This window comes from Theropithecus gelada, chromosome 1, assembly GCF_003255815.1.
Source record: "Theropithecus gelada isolate Dixy chromosome 1, Tgel_1.0, whole genome shotgun sequence".
Lineage (NCBI taxonomy): Eukaryota > Metazoa > Chordata > Mammalia > Primates > Cercopithecidae > Theropithecus > Theropithecus gelada.
The window spans coordinates 95528902-95547091 of NC_037668.1; the positions used below are offsets into that span (position 1 = coordinate 95528902).

Here is an 18190-nt window from a genome sequence, read left to right on the forward strand (position 1 = left end):
GACTCATAATCCCCTTCATTAAATAACAATTTTTAAAAATGGGAATATAGTAGATTATTTTTCTGGTTTCAGGGATAACTGACACCTTTCAAACTTTTCTTTACTGTTCTAATTGTTCCTAAAGAAAACGGCAATCATTTAACAAAATGCTAACAATGGGGTAGCTTGATGTGGCTGAAAGATTATGAGCTTTCAAATCAGATGAATGAAAGTTGGTACAGGTGTGGACAAGTTATTTAACTTCTCTCACCTTCAGTTATCCTGGGTGTAAATTGGGATTTTTATCTACATTGTAAGGTTAACAGAAGACTGAGTGAGCTCAAGGTTGTCCCTAAGCAGATCTTCAATAAAGTCAGGTTCCTGGGTAGCCTGTGCGTGTCTTTGGTAAGCAAAACTAAATGATGCTTAATACCTTTATAACTTTTCCCTCAATTTTAACTGGTTGGTTGGCTTCTGAGGGTGAGTTCCTTCCCTTTAGGTATAACCAAGTGGGAAGATCCTTCATGATCTCAGCTTCAGAACATGAAGTTCCTAAGCTGAAATCAGCTCTCCCAGGGTCAGACCCTGAGACGGCAACACCAGCATTGGGAAATTCAGAATCTTCTTCTTACAAACAAGTGGGGAGCTCTTACATTTCCTTCTTTCCACAAAATGCTTTTAGCTCTCATATTTAGTGCTTCAGTAATTTCCTCAGAAGTCTCTCCCGATCTCCCTGACCTCCTCACTTGATCATATCCCCTGCTATAAACTCTCATAGAAACCTGTAATTGTTTCTTTGTAGAACTTACCACAATTATAATTGAGCAATTCATTCTGAAGTTAGTTGTTTCAAGTACATCTCAATGTTAATTACACTGCAAATCTGTCTTGTTCAATACTGTAGACCTAGTACCTGGTGCACTCCCTTGCACCTACTAGGTGCTTAACAACTATGTATAACAAAATGAATGAATGGATGCTGGGCCCTTGTTAACTAATTTGGATAAACACATATATTATTCATACACATAATGATTTGGGTTACTTTGCTTGATTCACATGTGTAGTCTTCAAACTAAGGATTCATCTTCATATACAAGGACATTTGTGATTGGTAATCAGTGCAGAGACTTATCGAACTGCTTTGATCACAGTGGGAATGGATTTGTGCAGATCCAGGTACACTCCCCCTTAATAATTATTGTGTCCAATGGTATACACTTACAATTTGGTGAGACAAATGAAACTGGGCAAGTAAGGGTGGAACAGAGTTGAGAGAAACGCCTCTCAAATGCAATGAGGTGGTACCATTAAGCTTGTCTATAAAAGCTGAGTATACTTGAGAGTGATTTCCTGAGTCTAGAACTCTCAGCAATGCAGCCAAGCAGTGGGTGATGGGGAAAAGCAACTAATCCTGAGAAACTGCCATGTGGAAGACACTGAATCCACTGACATTGATGTATCTCCCAATTACAGTTGAAGAAATGGAGGTTGATAAATGTTAAGTAAACTTTTCAAGGTCACAGAGCTGGGATTCAAAATAAAGGCAACTTAATATGTAGAAAGTACAAAAAAATACTGGAAAAGGGCAAGGTAGAGAATATAGGGAAATAGAGAGCAATAGGATAGGTCTAACTGGCACAGGCATAAGGGCAGCCTCTTTCTCTAAGAAACTACAATTGTAACAACTGGCTCTGTGACCCATCCTTATGGCCCTAATATCCATTCCATTCCTCTTAAAAGGCAAACATGCCAGGTATGTAAGGGTTTGAGAGTTGGGAAAAAGGCATCTCCACCTTAGAGCCACAGTGATCAGTAATCACCTTAGTAGGGATGAGTTATCAGATACCGGAAAAGGACATGAGGGTTGGTGGAATAAAGAGAGGAACATGGGCAAGAGGAAGAAAAGGTAATCAGAAGAACAGGTGATGGGCACCAAATAAAAATCCTTTCAAGTCACCATTTTGCCCTGCACCAGCATTGTAAATCATTGCCTTTGCCCCAAGGTATGCAATGGATACATTATAGATCCATAGTTAGAACCATGGCCAACAGATGTCTGACCCTCACTATGGTTATTCCATAATCTTGGCCTCTATTGCATAATGATCTGCAAGAAAAAAAATTAAATGGCTCTATCATTAACCAAGTTGCTTATTCCTGGATCTGAAGTCACTTCTGATACCTCTACTCATTTATTTATCACAGCCAATCATTTGCCAAGGCTCAGTTCTACTTCTGAATATGCTTGCAGGTTCACCACGTGCCTTCCTCTTTAATCCCTCACAGTGCCATTCTATCTGTCTCTAAAAGACTTTTAATACAGTATCAGTCTTCCACAAAGATACAATTGTCCATGAGGTTAGGAACCATGTCCATCATTTTGCCATCATATCTCCCAGGCTTAGCACAATCCATGGCACACAGTAGGAGCTTAACAAATATTTACTGGAAGAGTAAATAAATATTTGCTGACTGAGTAACTAAATAAATAATACCCTTTTAATCAGTCCACAAATATTTAGTGAGTCAGTACCCTCTGCCAGGCAATGTGTAAGGCACTTAGGATACAGTGAACGAGATAAACATAGTACCTGACCTTTTAGAGCTTATAGTCTAGTAAACTTTTTACCTTTTCTATTGGAATGAAATAACAGATCTAAGCTCTTATAAAATCTTACCTGATTATCTGGCTCTTTTCTGAGTTTTCTTGAGCTACATAATTTAACCCTTAAATGCTCCGTGCTAAGCTCTCTATTATTTTTCTCATCTCTTCACCAAAAAGGTAAGATCCTTGAAGGCAGATAACTGTTTCAATTTTTGTGTGTATGTGTCCTATCTTAGTCTACACAGAAGCTTCTTTTAAGAGACTGAAAGAATGGAACTCTCTGAAGTAATGTAAACTTTATATATCTTGATAGGGGATATATCACTAATAGGGTTGTGTCCTGATTGGGCTTTATATCTTGATTGGGTTACACAAGAATATATATTTATCAAAACTCATCAGATTGTACATTTATGATCTGTGTGTTTCACTGAAGATAAATGTTACCTCAATTAAAAATATATTTAAAGTAACACACACTTATTATATAAAACATCACCAAATAAAAGTAGGCAAAAATAAGAAAATAAAAATCACCAGTAATCTCATCACTTAAAGAGGAACACAGGCTAGATGCGGTGGCTCATGCCTGTAATCCCAGCACTTTGGGAGGCCAAGGTGGGAGAACTGCTTGAATCCAGGAGTTTGAGACCAGCCTGGGCAACATAATGAGACCCCATCTCTAAAAAACATAATTAGCTAAGTGTGTGCCTATAGTCTCAGCTACTCAGGAGGCTGAGGTAGGAGGATTGCTTGATCCTGGGAGGTCAAGGTTGCAGTATGAGCTCATACACATCATGACTGGGCCACTGCACTCCAGCCTGGGTGATAGAGAAAGATCTTATCGAAAAAGAAAAGAAGGAAGGAAGGAAGGAGGGAAGGAAGGAAGAAAGGAGAGAGGGAAGGAAGAAAGTACGGAAGGAAGGAAGAAAGTACGGAAGGAAGGAAGGAGAACAAAAAGGAACACTGCTTAAATTTTGAGGTATATCCATCCACATTTTTTTTGCACACACATACACACACACTATGGATTCATATAGAGTGCAGTGCCTTCTAATTTCTTTATAAACATATACTGAGAACATACATAAAAGGTTCTTTATAATTACCTCTTGAAGGATTAATTTGCTAAACTGCATAAAAATCAGAATCCTAAATTTGTTTCCAAAACCTTTGGAGCGTACGATATTCCATCATCATTACCATCAACACTTATTGAATATCAAATGTCATCCCTAAAGAGTTTTCTTGACAAAGAATGATCTTTTGCTAATGTTGCTAAATCTTAACTGCTAGGTGATCACTAACAGTAAATTTTTAAGCTGGTACCAGATTTATGATCAGCTTCAACTAACATTCTAGTGTTCTTAGTGACCAAGTACAACAAGCATCACCTCAGAATTTATTCTTCTATTCCCCTCACATTACTAAGCTGTTATAAGATCCAATTTATGGCAAGCTGCTATTATATTCATTGTTTAATTTGGGTAGATTCTAATTTAATACAGGGACCCACATAATTGTATGGCTAGACTGTTGTGATCTACATCCTCATAAAATTTACCACAATATGAGCTCATACACGCAAATCTCACATTTATACCAGCAGTTCAAACCACATCAAACTTAAGACATAATATTTGAAGTCAGCAAAGCCACAGCCCACCTCTAACACTTCCTAAAAAAAATCCATTGCTAAATCTAGTTCACCAAGAAGATGGCATATGGGTAAATATTCTAGTGAGTCCTTTGCTGGTTTCCTGATGGTGCTACACAGACTCAGACAGAAGGAGAATTACTTGGAACTACCCAGAAAATGAGAAGAGCAAGGACTAGAAGCAAAGATTTGTGAGAAAGGGAAATGTCTTTTGCTTTACACTTTTTGGCAAATGATAAAAGGCAGCTTTAGTGACAGCAGCCAGATGGAGATCAAATGACAACTGTGAGTTCATAATGGTCTCCAGCATTCTGGCAAGCACAGGGGCAGTAGGGGAAGTGGGAGGGGTCAGCTTTCCTGGTACTACAAGTCAGTCTGGTGCACATCAGTGTTATCTGACGTCAGCTAAAACCAGTTCTGAGGCACTACATCGGGACCAGCTGTTACATACTGAAAGCACCCTGGCCTGCCTCTGTGCACTCCCTGAACTCCTCCTGCCTATAACATTTACAGGGCGCTACCAGTTAATTTATGTTCCCTACACCAGGGAGGATCCAGATGCCGAGGCTGCAGTTGCTGATTTGAAAGGAGCTCACAAATACAGGAAGCTCTCAGAGGATAAAAGAAAACATAAGAGTATTTTACAGTGAACTTGAGAAACTCATTGTTCTGTATTAAAAAAACACATACACAAGAAGGGTTTGAATAACATCAAGCCTGTTCCTTAGCATGCACAGAAACACGATTCACGTTACCAAAACTGCCTAAAAAGGCTGGTTGTGGTGGCTCACACCTGTAATCCTAGCCTTTTGGGAGGCCGAGATGGGTGGATTACTTGAGGCCAGGAGTTCAAGACCAGCCTGGTCAACATGGTGAAACCCCGTCTCTACTGAAAATACAAAAATTAGCCAGGCATGGTGGCTCGGGCCTGTAGTCTCAGCTACTCTGGAGGCTGAGGCACGAGAATCACTTCAGCCCGGGAGGCAGAGGTTGCAGTGAACCAAGGTTGCGGTGAGCCAAGTTCATGCCACTGCAATCCAGTCTGGGCAACAGAGCAAGACCCTATCTCAAACAAATAAGGAAACAAAAACAAAAAACAGCCTAAAGATCTAAAATGCACTGACGGGGGAACCTCAGTTCATCTGTAGTTAGAAAGGGAATATGTATATTGGATCTACCTGTGGCTTGCATCAAAATTCAGGGGAATTTTCACAGCAGTAGGTGAGGACCGGGAAGTCCAGTCAGCACTTTTGCCATCAGCAATGATGCCTCAAGTGTTAGAGAAAATGGAAATAAATACAATATTTTACTTAGATGAAGGAATTAAGAACAAAGAAAACTAGAAAGGACATTGGAAAATGGGTGCCATCTAATTAATATTCATGACGTCCTGCTACATGCTGTGTACTCTAAGTGCTGTGCGTATTTTGCCTCATTTGATTTTCATAATAAATTTAAGAGATAGAGAAAAGAGGCAAAAGAGCTTAGGTGGCTTGCCCAAGCCTGATTCCAGAGTCTGCATTCTGAACACTACACTCTGATGCCACGTGAACCACAGCTGTTCTAGAGGAGCATAATATGTGGTTAAGAATGTGAGATTCGCAGTCCCACAGATGTGCATTTGCATCTTGCCTTGGCCATTTAGCTATGGGTCTTTTGAGTTAGTAACTAGTTTAACCTCTCCAGTAGGCTACAGCTTACTTAGCAATAAAATGAAGATAATAGTATCTATCTCATAGATTGTTGTGAGGGCTTAGTGACATCATGTAAACAACAATTTTGCCATACTGCTAAGCATGATAAGCATTTAGCAAATTAGTATTTTTTCTTCTTTTTATATTTTAAAAATTTATTTTAATTTTTTTCAGAGATGGAGGTCTCACAGTGTTGCCCAGGCTGGTCTTGAACTCCTGGTTTATATGATGTCATGGTCTCAAGTGATCCTCCCTCCTCAGCCCCCTGAGTAGCTGCGATTATAGTCGCGAGCCACCATCCCAGCAAAAATTAATAGTCTTATTAATAAATAAGGTCTGGGGGAGGATCACTTGAGCCTGGGAGGTGGAGGCTGCAGTGAACCGAGATTGCGCCACTGGACTCCAGCCTGGGTGACAGAGCAAGACCCTGCCTAAAACAAACAAACAAAAACAAATAAACAAACAAAAATAAGGTATAGTGGGGGTAGGGGAGGAAGTGTCTTTAAAGGAGCTGGCAGGTCTTGAATCTATTACAGTGTTGAGGACAGCATAACTTCTGATTTTTCTAAACATCTCTGGAAGCCAACTCACTGCTGCACACGGATTTCATGAGAAAATCTTCTAAAGGAATGCACATAGGTTGAAGTTTTGACATCTCTGATTTTTGGAAATTATGCTGAGTGTCTTTTCATTAATTTAAACTTGGAGAAGAATGAAGGGAAATGCTCACATCATAGGTGACAACCTGAGAAAAAGTAAATTGCAGAGCACTGTAAAAACCCAGTGTTTAAGGACTCCTCATAGCTAGAACCAAATAAATTAGGATTTCCACTGTGGTTAGATTTAAGGCAAATACAGCTTTAGGATCACAGATGGACTTGTTTTGATAGTTTACATAAAAGATATAAATCCAAACTTATAAAATGGAGTAGAGGGTCCAGTTGCTAGGGATAATTAGGGACACGCCAAATTAACCAAACTTAATTCAGATGGTCATTAAACAATAACCCCACCTGGTTTTTAGTCGTTTTACCATCTGTTGCAGCTCCTTCTTCTCAGATGGGAGAGGTCGCGCTAACTCCCAGGTGCGACCTGTTTATTAAGACGCAGTGCCAAATCATACTCCATAGCATTTGGTGACCAGACAATAAATTCAGGTTAATAAGGCAAGTTGTAACATAACTTCAACCGACCTATGGAAATAGATTGAAATGTTTGAAAATTGATATCAAAGCAGAGGAGCATGAATGTTTTTTAAATTCTTTAGGCACATTATCTCGTGATTGAATTTTTAAGGCCCAGAAAAATAATTTTTTTGTGGTAAGGCAAGGTATTTGAGATTTTTCAGTGACTGTGGAAAAATATAGAGTAATTATAGAATAACAAAATTATTAAGTAAAAAATGTTAGAGCTGGAAGGGTCTTAGAGAACAAGATATCTCCCATTATGATGAGTATGCATGTCTCAGGGGTTATGGGGTATATTGCAGGAGGGGATTATGAGGGGAAGCCTAAACTTGCCAATCCCTGCCCTTCACCCCCACTGCCATCCGGCTACTGCAGCCACAACACTTCCACTTTTATCTATCTATATGTGGGGATTATGCCTACTATGGATTTTGGGGAAAGGGAGTTCCTTTCAAAATTAAAAAGAGTTCACAAATATTTGTCAAATGTGGAAACTGAGGAATAGAGAAGGTAAACAACCTGCTAAAGATTATATCATTCAAGCCACATTCTCAGAGGGACATCAAATGAGATTTATTATTGTTGACTATGTCTGAAAAGTAGCCACATAGTTCTTAATTTTACAGCTTCATTTCAAAACTTCCCTAAATATAGACCAGATATACAATATAAACAAATAAGCTTATAAACGGGCCTTCTTGTATTTGATGGCGATGCTTTCCTAAAATAGGGAGGATGGCTTGCCAAGAGGGAGTCTCCAGCTGAGAAAGCAAAATCTCTGACACATTTCTGCTTAGTGGACAATGATACTAATAAGATTCCCCCCTCCTATATCTTAAGGGAATGAGCTGGAACATATGGCAAAAATCCGTACAGGTCGACAACAGAATGTTAAACACAATCCATCACTTTGCCACAAACTGATACGGTCCACAAAGCACAGAAGTGTTCATAATGGATAGCCGGATAGCAGAGCATTCACTGCATTCTTTGGTTACTGAAAATGAGGCTACTTTGGACCTTTACAGTACAAAGTCACATGGGAGCCAGAAAGACTACTGTCACACAAACATGGCCGTGGCCCACATATAAGACCAGCTGTACAGAAATGAGCACTCCAAAAGACCATGTCCTAGACCCTCTTCAAAACATCACAGTCTTACAGAGTTTGATCCTAAATGATCTTGTTTTAATATTTAATATCTTCCAGACTCTGAGACTGACATTTTGTTGCCAAAGTACATGAGGATCAAACCAAAATATAAGAATGCATATTATTCACAGAGCAAAAAAAAAATGTTATAAGCAATTTCAAAGAATAAGTTTTACTGGCAGAAATTTCCAGTTAATCAGGATTAAATGCTTACAAGCACTAAAGCCAGAGAGAGAGGTAGAAGTTCAAATAGTAGTAAAGAGTGCTCTTATTCTCTTTTATTTCTTTTTCTTTTGTTCTCAGTCTCCTAAATATTACTTTATTTCCTTAATTTCATCTCCAATTGTGTTTCTTGCATTTTGCTTCTGCAACATAACCCATCTTTGCTTTTAAATCTCCCACTTCAAAACTCACCTTCATAAAACCTTTCAAAGTTGTTTTCCTCATCATTATAATCTCTTTATGCTACATTAAAAGAACAAGATTTGAAGCTTGACAATTAAGCACCTTTTAATCTATTGAGTTTTATATGTGTATACAGTACAGGTCAAAATCCTTAGCTTACAAAATGGGTCCGTTTATAACCCGTGAAAAAATTATAAGAAAAACAGTTGGATGGGGGTGGAGGGACTATGAGAATAATATGAATGCAGATAAGGGTGCATAACCCTCTGTACCTAAAACAATACAAGCTGTTTTCTGATGTCTTGGAGGATTGAAAAAAAAAAGCAGCAAAACAGTATTTGATCAAGACATCTTCCTTTCTAATATACAAAAAAGACCACAAAGTGTATAACTCTTATGCTCTAACTCATCAATTATATATTAAAATCTGTGTACCTTATTCATTCAATAATATCTGATTTAACAAATATTTATTAAGGGTTCACTCTATATAAGGCACTGTTCTAGTCACTTAGGGACCAATCAGTGAACAAAACAAAATTCTACTCCATACTTTTGGATAGTGGAGTGGGCAGGAGGAGAGTCAGATAACAAACAATATATATAAGTAAAATATATATGTTTGAAGGTGATTGTGACATGATCTTTTAAAAAAACAGGGTTTAAGAGATTAGTAGTGCCAGGGAAGTAGAGGTATTGCAACTCAACTAGAGTGAGCAGAGCATGGCTCATTAGGAAGGGGGCTGGAAGGCAATGAGCAATGTGGTATCAGGAGAAAAAACATTCCAAGCTTGCGGTCAGTACAAAGGCCCTGAGGCAAAAGGGAGTTCAATATGGCTAGAGAGAAATGAGCATGGGGGAACAGTATAAGATAAGATTGCTGTAGGGATCAGATTTTTATAACATCTTTATTGATATAATTCACATTCTGTACACACCCTAAATATTTTATTCAATGGGTTTTACTATATTAACTGAGTTGTACAATTGTCACCACTATCAATATTAGGACATTTTCATCATGGGCACAGTTTTTATATGGTATTTTAAGCCATAGTAAGGACTTGGGGTTTTTCTCTGAGTAAAAAGAAAAGCCACTGATAACTTTGGGTTAAAGAATTGACTGGGATCTGACTTACTATTTATAGGATCCCTTTGACTGCTGGAGGTGAAGGGAGGAAGGGCAAAAGCAGAGGGAGACCAGTTGTTATATTTTTCCAGGTGGGAGATGATGCTGGTGGTAGCGGTGATGAGAAATAGTTGAATTAGTTTACATTTTGAAGTGCAGCCTATAGGATTTGCTGATGGACTGGATGTGGTTGGTTGTGAGAAAAACGAAACAAGAATGACACCAAGATTTGGGGGCCTGAACAGTGGGAAGAATGGAGTTGCCATTGACCTATTGTATGCACAGATTTGGCCAATCAGGAGAGCAACAATTGTCATTTTAAGTTTAAGATGCTTACTATATATTGATGTAGATATGATGAATAAGCGCTGAGGTTCAGAAGAGATGACTGACCAGGTTTGAAATATGTTTGGAAGTCATCAGCATATAAATAATTAAGGCCATGAGACCAGATGAGGTCACCAAGAGAGTGAGTACAGAGAAGAGGTATAAGCATGAGCTGTTACGAAGTTAGGAAGAAGAAAACTTTGCAATGAAGTTGATGGGTGAATAGAATTGTCTTTTTTATTTCAGAGAGAGAAAACTCACAAATCAGCTGGGAGCAGTGGCTCACACCTGTAATCCTAGTACTTTGGGAGGCCAAAGTGGGAGGATTGCTTAAGCCCAGGAGTTTGAGACCAGCCTGGGCAACAAAGCAAGACCCCATCTCTTTGAAAAATTTAAAAATTAGGCTGGTGTGATGGCATGTGCCTATAGTCCCAGCTACTCAGGAGGCTGAGGTAGGAAGATTGCTTGAGCCTGGGAGTTCAAGGCTGCAGTGAGCTATGACGGTGCCACTGCACTCTAGTCTGGATGACAGAGGGTGACCTTGTCTCAAAAAAGAAAAGCAAAAAGCAAACTCACAAATCTGTTCAAGGTGCAAAAACAACCTACCAGTGGCCAATCAACAACTCAGACCACCTGTTTCCCTCACCAGTGATTAGCCTACGAAGCAGAGACTCTCAGAACATTCCTCCCGTGATAGAAGCCTTCTGATACACACTTACCAACAGAGAGGTGGGGGATTGAGGGGGTGCTGATCTTGAATAATGTTCTAGTTAGTCTCTTCATCTGACTGCTCCACTGGCTGGACCTTGCTTGACTGGTGAAATGTGAGCAGCTGGTGGCAGCGCAAGATGGCCAGCCCAAAGCTCAAATCAACACCATGATTACTACCATGATTCTTAACAGCTGAAGAGAATTTCCAGAGGGTAAGGATTTATTGAACACACAAAAAAGATGGCATTAAGAATATTATACTAGTTTTTTTTTTTTTTTGAATCGGAGTTTCATTCTTGTCACCCAGGCTGGAGTGCAATGGCACCATCTCAGCTCACTGCAACCTCCACCTCTGGATTCAAGTGATTCTCCTGCCTCAGCCTCCCAAGTAGCTAAGATTACAGGTGCCCACCACCACACCTGGCTAATTTTTGTGTTTTCAGTAGAGACGGGGTTTCACCATGTTGGCCAGGCTGGTCTCGAATTCCTGATCTCAGGTGATCCACCCACCTTGGCCTCCCAAAGTGCTGGGATTACAAGTGTGAACCACCACACCCGGCCCCAATTAATTTTTGTATTTTTAGTAGAGGTGGGGTTTCACCATGTTGGCCAGGCTGGTTTTGAACTCCTGACCTCAAGTGATCCGACCTCCTCAGCCTCTGAAATTGCTGGGATTACAGGTGTGAGCTACAGCACTTGGCCAGGAACCTTATGATTTTTAGCAAGAAAAAAATAATACAGTACAAATCTAAGTAGGTGGAAAATACATCCGTCACAGTCGAACTGATCTTATCCTTTAATGTGGACAATGATCGGTCTAATGCTGAAATAACAAGCATTATATTTCTTTCAGATGTTAAAGCATTGATTGTTTTTTGAAAGAAAGAAAGAATAATTCTGCATTATGGAACCAGTAGTAGGAATGTGTGTAGGATAAGCATGACTAAAATATCAAAAAGATCTTTAATATGCAAAGCAGATAGCAGTGCTAAAATAATTGAACAATTCTTGAATATATATTTTCATATGATTTCCAAATATAATTATTTGGCATCTTTACAAACATTACTACAAGGGCATTCTACTTCTGTGTACTTGCAGTTCTCAGAGTTACCTGTAGTGGTTTTTAAAATGACATCACATATTGGAGTTATCACACTGATTATAAAGAAATATATATAAAAAAATACTTATATAGGAAAATTTCTCTGATTTACCATTGACTACCAATGTCCTCCAGGACTAATAAACAGTTGTGATAAATCATCTATATCCATTCTAATGTATAACTACAATCTAACTGTGTAGCTAAATGCAGTTTTTACTTCCAGCCATTAGGTCCAACTTTGAAGATAATCACTGAGAAAACATTCTAGGTATACTCAGCAATCAGGCAAAATGATGTAACATATCTGAGTCAGAAAGTATGACAAATGAATATTTTCGCATACTGGAAGCCCAAGCTTATCTCAGAGAAAATCCCCAAAATACTTGGGCAAATAACTTTCTGATGAAGTCAAATATAGCATCCAGTACAATTTTTGAGTGGAGGACTAAGCCTATAATAAAAAGTAACCATTTGATATCACATTTTTACTGGATATAGTTGACTTGGGTGGGGCACTTTAGGACTGTGGTTCATTTGAATTGGTGTAAACAATACACGGGTTCTACTGTCCTAGCCTCCATTCAGACGACTGAAGTCATGGGACTTTCAGCATAGTTAGCTGATGACAGTGCATAGTATTTTGTCCCAAAATCCAGTTCAAGCGTGGACATACCAATTAGAGCCTAAGCTCTTTAAAGGCAAAGGACCAGGAATTGTACAGTTCTTGGTATAGAGGAGGACAGGAAAAAGTGTTTTTGAACTAACATTAAATGTGGAATATGTGGGAAGTCATGCAATGCACAGGACTGCAGGATTCTGATATCTTATTTAACTCTCAGATTCTATTCAACTCAATAAATCTTGACTGTGCTTCTACTAAATGTAGGTATTGTGCTAGGAGCTGAGGACACCAAACTGATGAAGTCCTTGCTGTCAAGAAACTCACATGATTCCCTAATTCTTTGTCAGCTTGCTGTGATCATATTTGCTTCCCAAGAACCTCTAAGAAATGCCTAGTGGATAGAACCTTGGAGTTCCACGGAACATATTAACAATCGTCAAATGATGACTCAGGCTAGATTGTGTAATTCAGGTTTTGTCTGCAAAACTGAAAATGCTTTGGTAACCTACCTAAATTTCAATGTTGAGGAATTCTTTAAGAAACACATCAAATGTGAAGATTTAAGGCACAGACACGAGATACATAAGCATTCTTGGGTGAATTATGCACTGACCATGACCATTTCTTTACTCAAAGGTTGTCCCTGGCTGACAACGCAGTTAAAAAATGAGTGCAAAATGACAACTCAAATATATGAACCAGAAAAACCTATCACTTTTCTTTTCTACCAAATTAAGATCAAGAGAGCTGGAGAATACTTTGTCTAGAGTGATAAAAACATAAGGGTGCAAAACTCCCAGGTGACCTTTGCAAAAAATTACTTCTGTGACCTTTGGCTGTACAGCAACCTTAATAATGCAAGCACTGTTTTGAATGCAAGCATGTGGGAGCCGTTTTCACCACTTTTAGTGACTTCAGTAGGTTTAAGAAATGTTTTTGCATTTATTGCATAAACCATAAAACAAAGGAAGGGACTTTTGAACTACTCAGTGAGAGTCTATATATTAAAGTTTGTTTTTCAAAATGTGTAACTACCATTTGCAGTTTTAAAGGTCTGCTTTCCACCTGCAAGTTGCCATTATCTCAAAGGTGAAATTTTAGCATATGACTAAAAACTTCCTATAGTTACGGCTTCATGATTCAGCATCTAACATCAATAATTCACAGTGAGATCACAGGAGGCTCTCTGTGGAAGGTAGTGACATACATACGTTAGGAAAGGAAGCTTAGGGCATATCAAGAGCATTTTGAATTTAGACTTGTGGGCTGTGTGGGTGTCAGATGGTTGTCTCTCGACTGGTGGGCGTCCAGAAGGATCCTTGTTTGGGCAAGGCTCTTTGAGAAAGGAGAATCTGGGTTGCCAGGGATTCCCACATGTGGTCACCAGCTCCCCACGCAGACCAGCTCACGATTTCCCAGTTACAGCGGGCAGGTGGGAAACCGTTCTGCATTCTGTGGAAAAGACTCCAACTTGGTTCCCTGCCATCCCTGAATACAAACGGGTTGGTTTTTCTTTTTTGAGCTTCCAACCCTTGCAGCTTTCCAAAAATAAATCAAACCAGCCATCAGGGCACCGAAATAATACTACTGCTAATAAGCAGCTTCGCCTAGACTTAGATGAACAACACTTCTGAGGTAAACTTTGCCCCGGAGGTCTGGAGACACTTTTTTAATGTAAACTGCTTACTAATAATTACTAGACTTCGGTGCATTAACCCTGGAAATAGATTTTAATAGCCACCCCTTAAAACAAAAGGCATGAAACGTTAATAAGAAAAAAGTGCCGCGACTATTATAAAAAAACACTTGGCAGCCTGCTTCAGCCCAAGCTGAGGCCACCTCCCGCCTCTGCTGAAGCCCTCCACTCCCAATGGTCCCCGCCAACCGGATAAGAGAGCGCGCGGGACCCGCCTTCCTCTCTCTGCACCGCCGCACTCCCCCGCCCCCGCCCCCCCCCCCGCCCCCGCCCCCGCCCCCGCCCCCGCCCCCGCCCCCGCCCCCGCCCCCGCCCCCGCCCCCGCCCCCGCCCCCGCCCCCGCCCCCTCGGCTTGCCTCTCGCGTGGCTCCTCCCTTTTCCGCTCCTCTCAACCTGACTCCAGGAGCTAGGGTCAAATTGCCGGAGCAGGCTGATTTGCATAGCCCAATGGCCAAGATGCATGCAAATGAGGCGGAAGGTGGTTGGCTGAGGGTTGGCAGGATAACGCCGACGAGCGGGGCCCTTTGTCCTCCAGTGGCTGGTAAGCAGTGGCTGGGAGGCAGCTGCCCAATTAGTGTCGTGCGGCCGGTGGCGAGGCGAGGGCCGGAGAGCGAGCGAACGAGCAAGCGGGGCGGGGGGGGGGGGGGCCGGAGCTGCGGCGGCTGGCACAGGAGGAGGAGCCCGGGTGGGCGTGGGGCGGCCGGACAGCGCCGGGGCCTGAGCTCCCGGCGCGGCGCCTGTGAGTGAGTGCAGAAAGCAGGCGCTGGCGCGCTCGCCGTGGCAGGAGCAGCCCGCACGCCGCGCTCTCTCCGTGGGCGACCTGCAGTTTGCAATATGACTTTGGAGGAATTCTCGGCTGGAGAGCAGAAGACCGAAAGGTAAATCGGCCTGCGGACTCTTCCGGCCCGAACTTCTCTCACCTACCCCGCGCTCCCGGGTGCAGGCGGGCTGTGGAAGGTTTGCAGGGGAGGAAGCAGAAAAGTTTGCACAGGGCAACTCCCGCCCTTGCTCCCTCGGGACTCTCCGTGTAGCGTCCGCGGACTGAAAGAGCATGCCCCGCAACCCGAACGAGCCCCGTCGGGGCCTTTGCAAAGGGCAGCAGTGGCCGTCGCTGCCCGTGCGGCTCCCGGGGCTGGCAGCCTGTGGCAGGGGCACTCTCGGGACTTCTCACGGGACGCCCGGTCCTTGGGCGTGCAGGGGTCATGGGGGGTGACGGGGCCGCGGGAGCGCCGGGTTTTCGGAGAGCCCAGGTGCGCGGTGGTGCTTGCATTCGAGAGGGAGGGGCGTGGTGCCGGGCAATGGGGGCGGCGATGGGCCCGAGGGCACCGGGGCTGACGGGACCCCTCGCCCTTGCCCGCGTGTAGGATGGATAAGGTGGGGGATGCCCTGGAGGAAGTGCTCAGCAAAGCCCTGAGTCAGCGCACGATCACTGTCGGGGTGTACGAAGCAGCCAAACTGCTCAACGTGTAAGTGGGGCCCTTGCGCGTCTCCCGTGGCACCCCTTCCCGCCCTAGCCCGGGAGGTCGCCTTGGCTGGGCGCCGCTCGCCCGGCCGCGCCACTTCCTGTCGCTTTTCTTCTGCCCCCGCGGCTGCCTGTCCCGGAGGGGAGGGGGCGAGCTGGCCGGGCGGCGACTCCCGGGGACCCAGGCAGGGGTTGAGGGCGTCCGCGCTTCTGCGCTCACTGGCCCCGCCTGCTGCCCCCAGCGACCCCGATAACGTGGTGTTGTGCCTGCTGGCGGCGGACGAGGACGACGACCGAGATGTGGCTCTGCAGATCCACTTCACCCTGATCCAGGCGTTCTGCTGCGAGAACGACATCAACATTCTGCGCGTCAGCAACCCGGGCCGGCTGGCGGAGCTCCTGCTCTTGGAGACCGACGCTGGCCCCGCGGCGACCGAGGGCGCCGAGCAGCCCCCGGACCTGCACTGCGTGCTGGTGACGGTAAGGGGCAGGGGGACTGCAGCCTGCGGGGTAGAGCCCCGGAAGGACGGGAGTCAGGGCTGGGTCGCCTGATTGTGGATCTGGGGTAGGTTTGGGTCAGGAGGGTGGCTGCCTTTGCCCCACGAGAGTGTGGCTGGACTTTCAGCCGAGATGTACTAGTTTCATCATCAGGATAATCTGTGGTACAGAACATGTCTAAGCATGCTGGGGACTGCCAGCAGCGGAAGAGATCCCTGTGAGTCAGCAGTCAGCCCAGCTACTCCCTACCTACATCTGCACTGCCTCCCGTGACTAATTCCTTTAGCAGGGCAGATTAGATAAAGCCAAATGAATTCCTGGCTCACCCCTCATTAAGGAGTCAGCTTCATTCTCTGCCAGTCAGAGCTAAAAATAGAAATTGTGTAGGAGACAAACCTTGTTAATTCCCTAGAAATACATTAAGAGGATAGAGTGGAATTTTTTTCTCTGCAATCTTGCATTTTTTTAATGGGCCTTTTTTTTTTTTTCTCTTCTGATAAAAACCTTTGGTAGGTAAGGAAGTTATGTTTTCAGGGATAAGTGTGCTACTTTTGTCTTCTAAATTTTGCTTTTTGACTGGTCTAGTCAAGTGACAGCCGGATTATTTTGCTACTCCTTAAAAGTACTACTCTGTCTCTTGGGAGTAGAGTTGATGGCAATTCCAGTTAACTGCTGTGCAGCTGTCATCTCATTGTGCACACAGCATGGAAATCTTTCTCAAAACTGTTTCACTCAGGTCAGGGCAACAAGTTTGGTAGAGCAAACCCGTGAATGATACTCTCATGCAAAACTGAACAGATATGCAAACATATGTATGTGGTTCAGCTTGGGTTGCATGGGTTCAGACTTTGCAGTGTGTAGTTTAATAGGTAATTACCCTTAACGATTTTGCACGGAACCCAACTACTTTGAAGAAACTTTAATTTTTTTGTGCTTCTAATTTGTCTCCACGTCACGTAGCCAAAATATAGAATGTTCAAGTGTCTTCTCCTCAAAAGTGTAATACTAGCAAATATCGATTTTTAAAAAATAAGTTTGTTTTTCTAAATTTGTTTCCAGAATCCACATTCATCTCAATGGAAGGATCCTGCCTTAAGTCAACTTATTTGTTTTTGCCGGGAAAGTCGCTACATGGATCAGTGGGTTCCGGTGATTAATCTCCCTGAACGGTGATGGCATCTGAATGAAAATAACTGAACCAAATTGCACTGAAGTTTTTGAAATACCTTTGTAGTTACTCAAGCAGTTACTCCCTACACTGATGCAAGGATTACAGAAACTGATGTCAAGGGGCTGAGTGAGTTCAACTACATGTTCTGGGGGCCCGGAGATAGATGACTTTGCAGATGGAAAGAGGTGAAAATGAAGAAGGAAGCTGTGTTGAAACAGAAAAATAAGTCAAAAGGAACAAAAATTACAAAGAACCATGCAGGAAGGAAAACTATGTATTAATTTAGAATGGTTGAGTTACATTAAAATAAACCAAATCTGTTAAAGTTTAAAAGTACAGCCATAGTTTGGGTATTTTTGGTTTATATGCCCTCAAGTAAAAGAAAAGCCTAAAGGGTTAATCATATTTGAAAACCATATTTTATTGTATTTTGATGAGATATTAAATTCTCAAAGTTTTATTATAAATTCTACTAAGTTATTTTATGACATGAAAAGTTATTTATGCTATAAATTTTTTTGAAACACAATACCTACAATAAACTGGTATGAATAATTGCATCATTTCTTATTGTGTGCTCTTGTTTCTTTTAACTCGTACTTTTTAAAACATTTTACTGACGCTCTGCTCTATACCAGGTCTATAGTCAGAAAGCACATGACTTAAAGGAGTTGGAGTTAGGAAAAAGGGATGGTTAGAGATTCAGCTTGCAAAATTTGAATAATTAAAGATCAATGATAGTGCCAAAATAAGATTATACACAAAAGGTTGAGGAGGCAGAGA

At 42.2% G+C, this 18190-nt stretch overlaps 1 protein-coding gene across 3 annotated transcripts; it reads left to right on the forward strand.

Moving 5' to 3' along the window:
* Positions 1-14669: 14669 nt before the first annotated feature.
* On the forward strand, positions 14670-17972 carry GADD45A (growth arrest and DNA damage inducible alpha). Of its 3 annotated transcripts, XM_025364922.1 has the most exons (4): positions 14670-15154; positions 15641-15742; positions 15981-16218; positions 17296-17972. In XM_025364922.1, the coding sequence occupies exons 1-4, from the start codon at positions 15111-15113 to the stop codon at positions 17407-17409; spliced, it is 498 nt and encodes a 165-aa protein (XP_025220707.1). In that variant the 5' UTR covers positions 14670-15110; the 3' UTR covers positions 17410-17972. The 3 variants fall into 3 exon arrangements, with proteins under 3 accessions (XP_025220707.1, XP_025220727.1, XP_025220718.1); XM_025364942.1 differs by lacking the exon at positions 15981-16218 and having other exon boundaries at positions 14707-15154; XM_025364933.1 differs by lacking the exon at positions 15641-15742 and having other exon boundaries at positions 14707-15154.
* Positions 17973-18190: the final 218 nt, after the last annotated feature.

Excerpts from the sequence above, each read along its gene's own strand:
- GADD45A (XM_025364922.1), top strand. The coding sequence starts at position 15,111 with ATGACTTTGGAGGAATTCTCGGCTGGAGAGCAGAAGACCGAAAG. Across the intron at positions 15,155-15,640 it reads GGAGAGCAGAAGACCGAAAG|GATGGATAAGGTGGGGGATG; the intron begins GTAAATCGGCCT and ends GCCCGCGTGTAG. Across the intron at positions 16,219-17,295 it reads TGCACTGCGTGCTGGTGACG|AATCCACATTCATCTCAATG; the intron begins GTAAGGGGCAGG and ends ATTTGTTTCCAG.